We start from the raw sequence: 12099 nt of genomic DNA, 5'->3' as shown, positions 1-12099 counted from the left end.
GCGTTTATAACGAAATGCCGCATAGCAAAACTGTCTTGATTGATTTACACACACACAGAGTTGGTAATTCGTAGTGTAGAAAAAAATTGCCATCATTTGCGCTTTATTTGAACTATTCCGCAAGACGTATTACCATTTCCGGTCCAGGGGTGCATAAACAAAGTAAGAGTGACGACATACCATTTGGCGCCATACATCCGCGAAGAAACAATTTGAACTTATCGACTGCACCTTCCGGAAATGTATCGCAGTTAGTCTGCATGGTGTGTAGCTAAATTAATCAAAGTTTGCTTAATAGCTTAGATTTCATACAAGTTCGGTCAATATCAACTTCTCTAACAAAGTTTGATAAACTTTAATTTACCAAAATCGATAGACATAAAATCACACATGGTATGTGAGAGATCTACTCTAATCTATTTAATTGAATTTGTTTGTTTGTTTGTTTTGGGTTTAACGCCGTTTTTCAATAGTATTTCAGTTATGTAACGACGGGCAGTTAACCTAATCAGTGTTCCTGGATTCTGTACCAGTACAAACCTGTTCTTTGCAAATAATTGCCAACTTCCCCACATGAATCAGAGGTAGAGGACGAATGATTGCAGACACAATGTCTTTTATCAAATCTTCACGGAGAACATACGCCTCGCCCAGGGCTCGAACTCACGACCGCATGATCTGTGTGTGTGTGTGTGTGTTCGGGTTTAACGTCATTTTCAACATTTTTTTCAGTCATATAAACGACGGTGTCTACTTGTAGCAGTGAGCACAATGCCCAACTTTATAGTGCTACCTCACTGGAATAACACGCCGTAGACACGTAGCATGATACCCCACCCAGTCACATTATTCTGACACCGGGCTGACCAGTCCTAGCACTATCCCCTTAATGCTGAGCGCCAAGCGAAGAAGCTGCTAGTACCATTTTTACGTCTTTGGTATGACGCGGCCGGGGATCGAACCCATGACCTCCCGCACTCGAAACGGACGCTCTACCACAAGGCTACCGAGGCGGTGGTTCCCATGATCTGTAGATCTGCGCTCTCCCGATTGAGCTAAGCGGGCGGGCTCAATCTATTTGAATATGCCAAGTTAATACCTACTTTTTATTTAACGCAGTTATCTTTAATCAATATTGCGGATCCATCTGATTTATCTGTATTTTAACCGTTACGCACTAATGTTACGTGTGAGGTAAACAGATCAGTATTTATAGAAACTGAATATAAAATGTAATAAAATGGTAATATTAATGATTGAATTTCGTTAAGATAAAGAAAATATACATGTCTAAATGTCGTTGCCTATCATTTGCAAACTTTAATACACTTGTAAACCTTACATTTAAATCAGACGATGCTGTCAATTTCCTGGAGTAAAATACTAACGCGCTGCTTCAGTGCAGTGTAAACGTTAACTGCACGTTATATTGGATAATTTACTTAAAATAATTTTAATAAGAAAACAGGATAAATAGAATATTGTGTACCCAATTTTCTGCAGAGCCTCGTCATATATATTTTATGCTACCCGTCGGAAAAGCGTGAGTGATCAGGGAAAAAAACAGTGATCTAATATTTTAGACAAAGGCATGACTTTCAGGAATACTAGAGTTCTTCATAAATACTAAGCACAAATTCACCTTTCAAGTGTTTACTCAGAACAATCTTTTAAACCCTTTTTTCACCGTTACATGGTACAAATATAGGACATGTAAAAAGTTGATCTTAATCACAAATTTACAGACAAACCTATGTTTATTCTCTTCAGACTTTGTATTTCAGATTGTACATATCCACTTGCTCCAGAAAACGGCTACGTCAGTTCTACAACAGGATTAAGCATGAATTCAACAGCTGTAATAGCCTGCAATGTAGGATACAATCTCACTGGAAACGGTACAATAAAATGTACAGAAAATGCAACATGGAGTACCCTCTCAGCTCATTGTACTTTGATAGGTAAATGTTATTCTTATGGTGATTTTGTATTTCTTTTCACAAATTGCATTGACGTCTTATTTAAGAGCATCCCGAATTTCAAGTTTACTCTGTAATATTTTTCTGAAAATAATTCCATTATTATCAATTAATACAATTATCGTGGCCTAATTTGTGCTTAAGATAGTAAGGATTCAAGTGCTATCAATTGATCCAATTATTGTGGCCTACATTTGTGCTATATTTGTGCTTTAGAGAGATATTAATGATTCCAGTATAATCAATTAGTACACCACTTTGTAGAGATAGTACCTAAGTTTTTCAAATCATAGGTTTGAAGTTAAAAAGCTTTGAAATGAAGACAAATGTCCATATATTTCACAAAAACAGAAATATAGACAATATTTTAACCAAAAGTGTGGAGTTATGAGCATTTAATATTTTCATGTTAACGAAAATTTTGTGATCAAGGAAATGTAACTCTTCTTGAACATGGAGAGCATAAACATCAAAGGGACATAATATAGTCAATATTTTCTAATTGGGTGCATTTGATTTAACATTCAATTTTTATTTGGATTGCTAAATAACGATCCATGATACTGTGAGCTAAAAATTTAGAACATCTGGAACAGTCTATTAACAGCAAAACTATGCTTTAGCAGAATCTAAATAGTTAAGCTCTAACTGGGACTCGAACCCAGGACCTCTCACACCTAAGGCAGACACTCTACCACTTCCCTATAACAGCAGTAGCTAATGAGCTATGCAGTTTAATTGCTGAATTACATTGCGTGAACTGGAACAATAATCGGTGAACTCCGGATTATCGGCGTATTCGCTTTGCTACCTAACGGCAATTTTTGTGTAAAGAAAAAATATAATCTAATGCTGCCAACGTCATAATCGGTCAAATTTGCCCTATGAACTTACTAACTGGTAGTACCAGTGAAATATTACTTACACTGAATCTTTTATATTTGCCCTTTTCGCAGCTGTCGAACGGCAAAGACGGTGAGTTTGGTCCAAATATAAGTAATTATTTTACCAGTTTTGAGAGGATTTCAATTGATGGGAAATTACAGTTACAAACTAAATACCTTTCTGCAACACATGGAGTCATTAGCATTCACTGTCAATCAGTATTATGACTAAGATTGACTGTCATTCATTCATTTCAAAGTTTCATAGACAGAGTCCGTTGTTTACATTTTTATCGTAACCGGTGCACTTGTAAAAATCACTTTAGTTTGAAAAATCAAAGTATGCGAAGAGCTATGGTACGGTCTCTACACTTTGCCCCTGCTAAATTACTTTAATGTAAGTATTATTGTTAAAATCTAAACGTCATCTAATCAGGCACTTTTAAACACGAAAAATATAACCAGATTCGTAGTTTTACCATTTTCATTTTAACATTGGTGATGATCTCAGTATACACGTCTTCCTTTTTAAGAATGTTCTTCACAACTCTCACTGGCACATGGCTCGCTCAACATCTCTCTCGGTAATAGATATGTCAACAATTCAGCATCAGTACGATGTGACCTTGGATATGTACTCGGTGATTCAACAATGTCAGCGATATGTACACAAAATGGAACATGGGATATATCGTCGATATATTGCATTCCAAAAAGTAACCTCAATATTTAATTATTTACTTTAAATAATATATTTTCAGGCTTGCACTCGTGAGTTATAATCATAAAAGTTTGTTTAAGAAATAATATATCTCATCGGTGATTTGTCGCTGAATTAATCACTGTTTGGAGTTCAGATGCGAAGGAATTATATCACGAGGGCGCAGTCCGAGTGATATAAATCTACGCATCTGAACGACAAACAGTGATTTATTCAAGAGCAAATCACTAAATGAGATATATTATTTCGATTCTAACATGTTACCAAGGATTTTGAAGTACATCCTTGTCGGCATTCATTAAATATTTGCCCGTTTTCAATCGGTTTCTTTTCCAGCGCTCCGCTACGCCGTTTGACGCTGTGACGTAATAATCGTGACGTCAGAACAGTGAATTGTTGTTTAATGATTCACTGTTTCCAGCCTTCTTCGTTTAATAGGAAAATGAATAGGATCGTGTTAAAATCTACCTTTTTATATATATATCCGTCCAATCTTTTTAGTGTTATTACCAACCATTTATTTTCCTCGTGGCCCAGATATTAAATAATAAAAGACCAATTCCAACTCCTCAGCAACTGAATAATGAATAGTATTTATAATATCATTATGGTAATCGTCATTAGACGTACATTCATGCATGTTCACTGACTGGTAGCATGTATTTCAGATTGTACACAGCCAACTCCACCAGAGAATGGCTTCATAACATCTAGAACAGGATTAAGTGTGAATTCAACTGCTGTTATGTCTTGCAATAAAGGATACTATCTTACCGGGAATAACAAGACAAAATGTACATATAATGCCACTTGGAGTCCCTTGTCTGCTAATTGCAGTTTGATAGGTAAAATATTATCGAGCCAACAATATTTCTTTTATCATTACACGCAATTTAAAAAAAAAAACATTGTAAATTCTGATGCTTATTTAGTTCCTTGGTGTTCTTGAGGTTTTCTTACTTTTAAAAAAAAATCTTGAACTTTTAATGACATCATTTCATTTCAAGGTATTTTGTATAATGCTATTAACCATTTATTACTTACTAGTATTAGAAGCAAATAAATTCTGTAAGAATATACTTTTGTAGCACGGAATTCAACATAGCAAAACAATAGTTGACGCTTTTAAATTGAGACTGATCATGAGAGGTAAGGAAATATGCAACACCCTTCACGTATCACAGCACCAGGCGAAGCGGAGCTCTATTATACAAAAAAATAAAAGACGCCATGATCTTGAAAGACCAGAATGTTAAATTTAAGATGTTGTTTGATAAGCGATATTCCGTATTTATCAATAAGTGTTTCTTTGTACCGGATATTTTTCAGAATGTTCTTCGCCGCCGTTGCTGGTACATGGTATGCTGAACATTTCAAATGATCACAGAAATGTCAATGATTCCGCTACAGTAGTTTGTGATCCCGGATATGAAATAAAGGGCTCATTAACAGCCGTATGCACAGAAGACGGAACATGGGATACAGCATTGACAACATGCATCCCTACAAGTACTTTCAATTTGTTTTTCCTGAAGTTTCATGTCTTTCATTTAGATAATACAGTCTTTATCTCACTTGTATCTTTTAACAAGGTAAAGTTCAAATAGATCCTAAGAATTTTGTTTTAAACAAAAATCAAAACAAACAGTTAAGTAGAGGCTAAATAGTAATTTACTGACATTCTTTACATTAGGACGTTTATTTTGGAAGGAAAAGCTTCTCGGGCCTGTTCAGTCAAATGAATACAAATGATTTTAATAAGTGTCAGTCTAAGACATAAAAGTGTAGACTTTTAGAATGTAATCTATCCAAAATTATTCAAAAATCATTCACCATATGATCAATTTTGACACCATTGATATTTTTGTTTCAAACATATGTTGAGTGTACTACATATAACCGATAACGAAGTCAACAGTATAGTCGAAGTTTAAGGCAGTAAATCTGTTAAGCTTTGTGACATCGTATTTCAGACGACGTTACTACATAAAATAAAAAGGAATGTATATGCTTTTGGTAGTTCTCATAGAATTATTATCAGCGTATTATAATGATCATCATTTTGTATTTTGAAGATTCGTAACCCTTACATTTATATCATCATAACAACTTCCTTCAAAATATACTGAACATCCACATTTCAAAAAGGAAACATTGTAACAGATGTACTCTATTGTTAAATATTATGTTAAAGCATGTAGCTGAGGCAACATGCAAAACAAACAGGATCTTACATTTGCTTAAAATAGGTGGAATCATTTTATCGTCCGTTGAAAGCATCAAACATCCGGTAATTTTACATCAACCCCATTTCCGCAAAATTGCATTTCGATTCACTGCATGGCGGGCGGGGCAAAGAAAAATGCACTCAAAGGGAAACGAGCTTATCGGCAGCAGTAGACAAAGATTATTTCAACATGATCGAGGTCTTAATATACATTGAATTATTTTATCACATTTTTTTCTTTTCTTTTTGCATATAATAGTAATTTTATGATAGTAAAATACATAAATAAATGGTACTTATTTACTTCAATATTGTTCTTACAAGTATAGATTCTGTTGCTGTTTCGCTGGATCATATATACAATCCAAATAGTGCACCAAACGTAACGTCATACTTTGACGTGATGACGTCATGTTATCTGACGTCATGACGTGATACATACGTTTGTAAACATTGTATGTCATCTGAAGAAGTACTTTAATATGAAACGCGTTGCAAACTTGAGTTGTCTTCTTTCTTTAACCAAATTAATCTACATTCAAAATAACCGTAAGTAAACTCTTTATTGTGTATGTGCATCCCACGGAAGACACACTTTGAGAAATAAACTAATACATATTGATACTTTCTTACTTCTTTCAAATGCTTACAGATTGCAGTATGCCTGTAAAGCCATTAAATAGTGTTGTGCAAGTTATTGACGGATCTGCAGTAAATTCCACAGCTATTGTTACTTGCCATGAAGGCTATGATTGGACTGGAGAGACTGAAATCATATGTCTTGAAAATGGCCTTTGGAGCGATATCAATGGAACATGTGCGATCAAAGGTACATTTACAGATTTAAGAGAAGTCATTAGATATATGAAAATAACGATTTGCCTTTTAGATGTATTTTGAAACATCAAGTTTACAAATATGCAAAACAGTGTTTTCGATTTTAATGATGAAGTGGTTTAAAATGTTTCCAGAAAAGCATTTATATATAAAGAACAATAATATCAATAAAGGATAGGGTTCAAAAGCGTCATTTTAAAAATACATTTGTTTATTTGTAGAATGCAAAAGTCCACAAGCTCCAAGAAATGGTTCTGTTACGACATCCGCTAGAAGTATATTCAATTCAACAGCCTTTTTCAAGTGTGACGTTGGTTATTACTTGCACGGAATGAACTCCAGTACTTGCTCTTCCGATGGAAATTGGACATCTGAAGCGCCATTATGTTTGCCAACAGGTATTTGCACCCACCTCAGTAGTAAAAGTTTCATTTTTCTTCAACATATTTTTAAATGCGCCTTCCTCATTAGCTTTATAATACTTATCGACACAGCTTCCAACTGTTTCTTGTAACTCCTAAAAAGATTTTAACATGGTTCATTAAGTTCAGCGCTTTGTTTAATTACATTATTGCATGTTTTTTTTATGTTTTCGACTTAATTTGAATTATATTTTATATACAAAAATCATTACTTTTTCTTGAAAACAGAATGTCCAAAATTACCAAAACTAGATTATGGAACTGCCGAGCTTTCAAACAGAAATTTATATAAATCGATAGGACGGTTCTCTTGTAATGAAGGGTACCATCTTGTTGGCTCCAGCGTGACAACGTGTTTATCAACTGGAAATTGGACTTTTTCTGTGCCTTTATGTACACCAAAAGGTATCACCTGACATGTTGCTGTTTCTGTTAAGTATCAGCTAAAGATTCAAACTTTGCAAGGAGACCAAACAGCCAGACTGGTCAAGAATCGAACATGATTTTTTTTACATTTGAAATAGACCTGTTATTTGCAAACCTCAGTTGGTAATAAAGCTGGCTTGTTTCAAGTCGATGTCTTCCATGTTAAAATAACGTCCGAAAAATGTCAATTTTTAGTACTACAATGGATCTACAATTGATTTGATCTTTATTTTGTATGGCACGTATCTTTATGATCGCGTTTGCCTATTTTTAGCTCGACTATTCATAGAATAGTAGAGTTATTGGACTTGCCCATGCGTCGGCGTCCGCGTCTGTGTCGGCGTCCGCGTCGGCGTCGGCGTCCGCGTCCCGATTTGGTTAAGTTTTTGTATGTAAGCTGGTATCCCAGCAACCACTTGCGGAAATGGATTGAAACTTCACACACGTATTCACTGTGATAAACTGACTTACATTGCACAGGTTCCATAACTCTATTTTGCTTTTTTACAAAATTATGCCCCTTTTTCGACTTAGAAATTTTTGGTTAAGGTTTTGTATGTAAGCTGGTATCTCAGTAACCACTAATGGGAATGGATTGAAACTTCACACACTTATTAACTGTGATAAACTGACTTACATTGCACAGGTTCCATAACACTATTTTGCTTTATTACAAAATTATGCCCCTTTTTCGACTTAGAAATTTTTGGTTAAGGTTTTGTATGTAAGCTGGTATCTCAGTACTCACTAATGGGAATGGATTGAAACTTCACACACTTGTTCACTGTCATGATCTGACATGCACAAAGTAGGTCCCATAACTCTGTTTTGCTTTTTTACAAAATTATGCCCCTTTTTCAACATAGAAATTTTTGGTTAAGTTTTTGTATGTAAGCTGGTATCTCAGTACACACTTGTTCACTGTCATGATATGACATGCCGTGCAAAGGGTCAATAACTCAACTTCGCATTTTACAAAATTATGCCCCTTTTTCAACTTAGGTGTTTTTGGTTAAATTCTTATATGTAAGCTGGTATCTCAGTACCCACTTATGGGAATGGATTGAAACTTCACACACTTGTCCACTGTCATGAGCTGATAATTTAAGCACTATGCAGGTTCCATAACCCTATTTTGCTTTTTTTCTAAGTATATTATGCCCCTTTTTCGACAAGGCTGTTGAATAGTCGAACGTTGCTGTCCTCCGACAGCTCTTGTTGAATATTCTGTTCGGCTGGCACAAATGACTCATGGTCTCCTCCAGTGATATATATATATCGAGAGAACGGCGATAGTAATTTTTGACCCCGTATATGCGCTTCATGTTTGTCCTGCAGTATGAATTATATGTGATATTTAGATCTCCCGTTTTGTTCAATGATACTATGAGAACGATAAAGCTAAAATTGTAACAAAGGTACATATATGAATTGGTGTACATTATATGATAAGTGTAATACATGTTGTGTGCATAAATATTTCTCTAGCGAAACAAAAGATATTTCATACAAGACAAACATGCATCGAGGCCATATTAATTTAACTGCAACCGTTAGGATAAAGGAAATATACATGTCTAAATATCGTTGCCTATCATTTGAAAGCTTTAATACACTTGTTAGCCTTACATTAAAACAAACGAACCAGTCAACTCCCTGCAATAAAACACTAACGCACTACGTCAATGCAGACGGGTTTCATGAGTTAACGGATAAGTTACTTAAAATAATTTTAATAAGAAGACAGAATAAATAGAATATTATGTACCCAATTTTCTGCCGAGACTCGTCATATATATTTTATGCTACCCGCCGGATCAGCGTGAGTGATCATGAAAACTGTGATCTTATATTCTAGACAAAAGCATGTCTTTCAGATCGCACATATCTTTGTGCTCAAAGTCACGGATACTAGAGTTCTTCAAAAAGACTAAGCACAAATTTACCTTTCAAGGTTTTACTCAGAACATCTTTTAAACCTTATTTTTCACAGTTATATTGTACATATATAGGACATGTAAGAAATTGATCTTAATCACAAAATTACAAAGCCTTGTTTATACTTCGTATTTCAGATTGTACAAATCCACTTGCTCCAGGAAACGGCTACGTCAGTTCTACAACAGGAACTAGCATGGGTTCAACAGCTGTAATAGCCTGCAATGCAGGATACAATCTCACTGGAAACGACACAATACAATGTAGAGAAAATGCAACATGGAGTTCCCTCTCAGCTCATTGTACTTTGATAGGTAAATGTTATTCTTAAGGTTATTTTGTATTTCTTTCAACAGATTTTATTAACGTCTGATTTAAGAGCATCCCGAATTTCAAGTGTACTCTGTAATATTTTTTTTTATATGTCTACATTTATTCTTTAAGAAGTTAGTAATGATTCCATTATCGATTAATCCAATTATCGTGGCCTACATTTGTGCTTTAGAAAACTATTAACGATTCCAGTATAATCAATTAAAACAATTATAGTGGTGACTATTTTTCCGACATAAGAAAGCGTTAATAATGCCAAAAGTGATTTACAATTCATGCAAATCAGCTGAGACAAATACTGCAGATTATTTGCGGTTTGATGTCTGTTTCCTTATGTCGTATTGGAATTTACTCCATATTTAACGGATAAAACAGAGACATTATTCCATCACTTTCGATTTTTAAGAACGCAGATACCCTTAACTGGTACTTTCTACGACCTCTTGTCTCCTTTTTTCGACATGGAGTCGTATACTCAACTAATACACCATTTAGCCCCTGCTTAATTATTCCAATGCTCTTAGTATTATTGCGAAAATCTCAACGTCTTCTGTTCAATCGTGCAAAGTTTTACCATTTTCATTTTAACATTGGTGTATAATCACGCAATTTCCAAAACCACTGTACATTCCGATGCGTATATAATTCCTTAGTGTTCATGAGGTCTTTTAAATCTTGAACTTTAAATGACATCACTTCATTTTAGGGTATTTTGTACAATGCTGCTCATTATTAATGGCACGTTTGAATCAAATCAACTCTAAGAATATATTTTTAAGTACGGAATACTACATAGCAAAACAATATCCGACGCGTTTTAATTGAGTCTGTTTATCAGAGGTAATGAAATATGCAACGCCCTTCACGTATCACAGCACCGGCCTAAGCGGAGCTCTGCTACACAGAAAAAAAATGAAAGGACTCCATGATCTCGAAAGACCAGAATGTTGAACTTAAGATGTTGTTTGATAAGTGCTATTCCATATTCATCAGTAAGTGTTTCTTTGTATTTGACTGGATATTTTTCAGAATGTTCTTTTCTACCGTTGCTGGAACATGGTATGCTGAACATTTCTAATGGTCATAGAAATGTCAATGACTCCGCTACAGTAGTTTGTGATCCCGGATACGAAATAGATGGCCCACAAACAGCCGTATGCACAGAAGACGGAACATGGGATACAGCATTGACAACATGCAGCCCTAGAAGTATTTTCAATTTGTTCTTCCTGCAGTTTCATGTCTTTGATTTAGATGATACAGTCTTTTTTTACATTTGTATCTTTTAACAAGCTTAAGTTCAGGTAGATACTACGGTACTTAAGGACTTTATGTAAAAAATAAAAATCAAACAGTTAAATAGAGGCTAAACATTTTTAACATGAGGACGTTTATTTTTGAAAAAAAGGCTTCTCGGGCCTTTTCCGTCAAATGCATACAAACGATTTTAATAAGTGTCAGTCTAAGACACAAAAATGTACAGTTTTAGAATGTAATCCATCCAAAATTATTCAACAATCATTCACCACATGTCAATTTTGACAATATTGATATTTTTGTTTCAAACATATGTTGAGTGTTCTACATATAATCGATAACGAAGTCAACAATTTAGTCGGAGGTTAAGGCTAAAACTGTAATACTTTGCGACACTGTATTTCAGACAACGTTACTACATTAGCTTCCCAAAAAAATCCTAAACATAGACATCCTTGACATAGAATTTTATCAGCGTTATGCAATTATGTATTATAAGGATCATCAGTTTGTATTTTGAATCGTAAACCTAACATTTATGTCATCATAACAACTTCCTTCGAAATATGCCGAACATCCTACATATCAAATAGGAAACATTGTAACAGATGTACTTTATTGTTAAATATTACATGAAAGCATGTAGCTGAAGCAACATGTAAAACAAACAGGATCTTACATCGCTTAAGATAGGAGGAATCATGTTATTGTCTGTTGAAAGCATCAAACATTCGTTTATTTTATATCAACCCCATTTTCCGCAAAGGTGCATTTCGATTCACTGCATGGCGGACGGGGCAAAGAAAATGCACTCGAAGGGAAATGAGTAGACAAAGAACATTTCAACAGGATCGAGGTCTTAATGTACAGAGTCTGTTAATGGTCATTGCCATAGACATTCTATTGTGCTGCCATAGACATACTATTGTGCACACTATTTAACTATCTTTTTTCAAATGTTCAATTACACAGTTAAATTATATTATCATATGTTTTTTCTTTTCTTTTGCATATAATAGTAATTTTATGATAGTAAAATTTTTTCGATTTTAATGATGAATTTAAGTGGTTTAAA

General features: G+C 34.6%; 1 protein-coding gene across 4 annotated transcripts in view; it reads left to right on the top strand.

The window, feature by feature from the left end:
• The window catches only part of LOC123543802 (sushi, von Willebrand factor type A, EGF and pentraxin domain-containing protein 1-like), an 83940-nt gene that overhangs the window by 48124 nt on the left and 23717 nt on the right, over nt 1–12099 (top strand). Inside the window, exons 18-26 of one of the 4 annotated variants that reach the window (XM_053536692.1) lie at nt 1785–1961; nt 3397–3579; nt 4253–4429; nt 4914–5093; nt 6464–6640; nt 6870–7046; nt 7299–7475; nt 9572–9748; nt 10797–10976. In XM_053536692.1, coding sequence (XP_053392667.1) covers nt 1785–1961; nt 3397–3579; nt 4253–4429; nt 4914–5093; nt 6464–6640; nt 6870–7046; nt 7299–7475; nt 9572–9748; nt 10797–10976 — 1605 coding nt within the window. The remainder of the gene's footprint in view (nt 1–1784; nt 1962–3396; nt 3580–4252; nt 4430–4913; nt 5094–6463; nt 6641–6869; nt 7047–7298; nt 7476–9571; nt 9749–10796; nt 10977–12099) is intronic. The other 3 variants (XM_053536694.1, XM_053536693.1, XM_053536695.1) reach the window with 3 other exon arrangements.

The sequence above is a fragment of the Mercenaria mercenaria genome, chromosome 2, assembly GCF_021730395.1.
Source record: "Mercenaria mercenaria strain notata chromosome 2, MADL_Memer_1, whole genome shotgun sequence".
NCBI lineage: Eukaryota > Metazoa > Mollusca > Bivalvia > Venerida > Veneridae > Mercenaria > Mercenaria mercenaria.
Note: the sequence above shows the minus strand (reverse complement) of the source record. Positions and strands in the feature narration are given on the sequence as shown.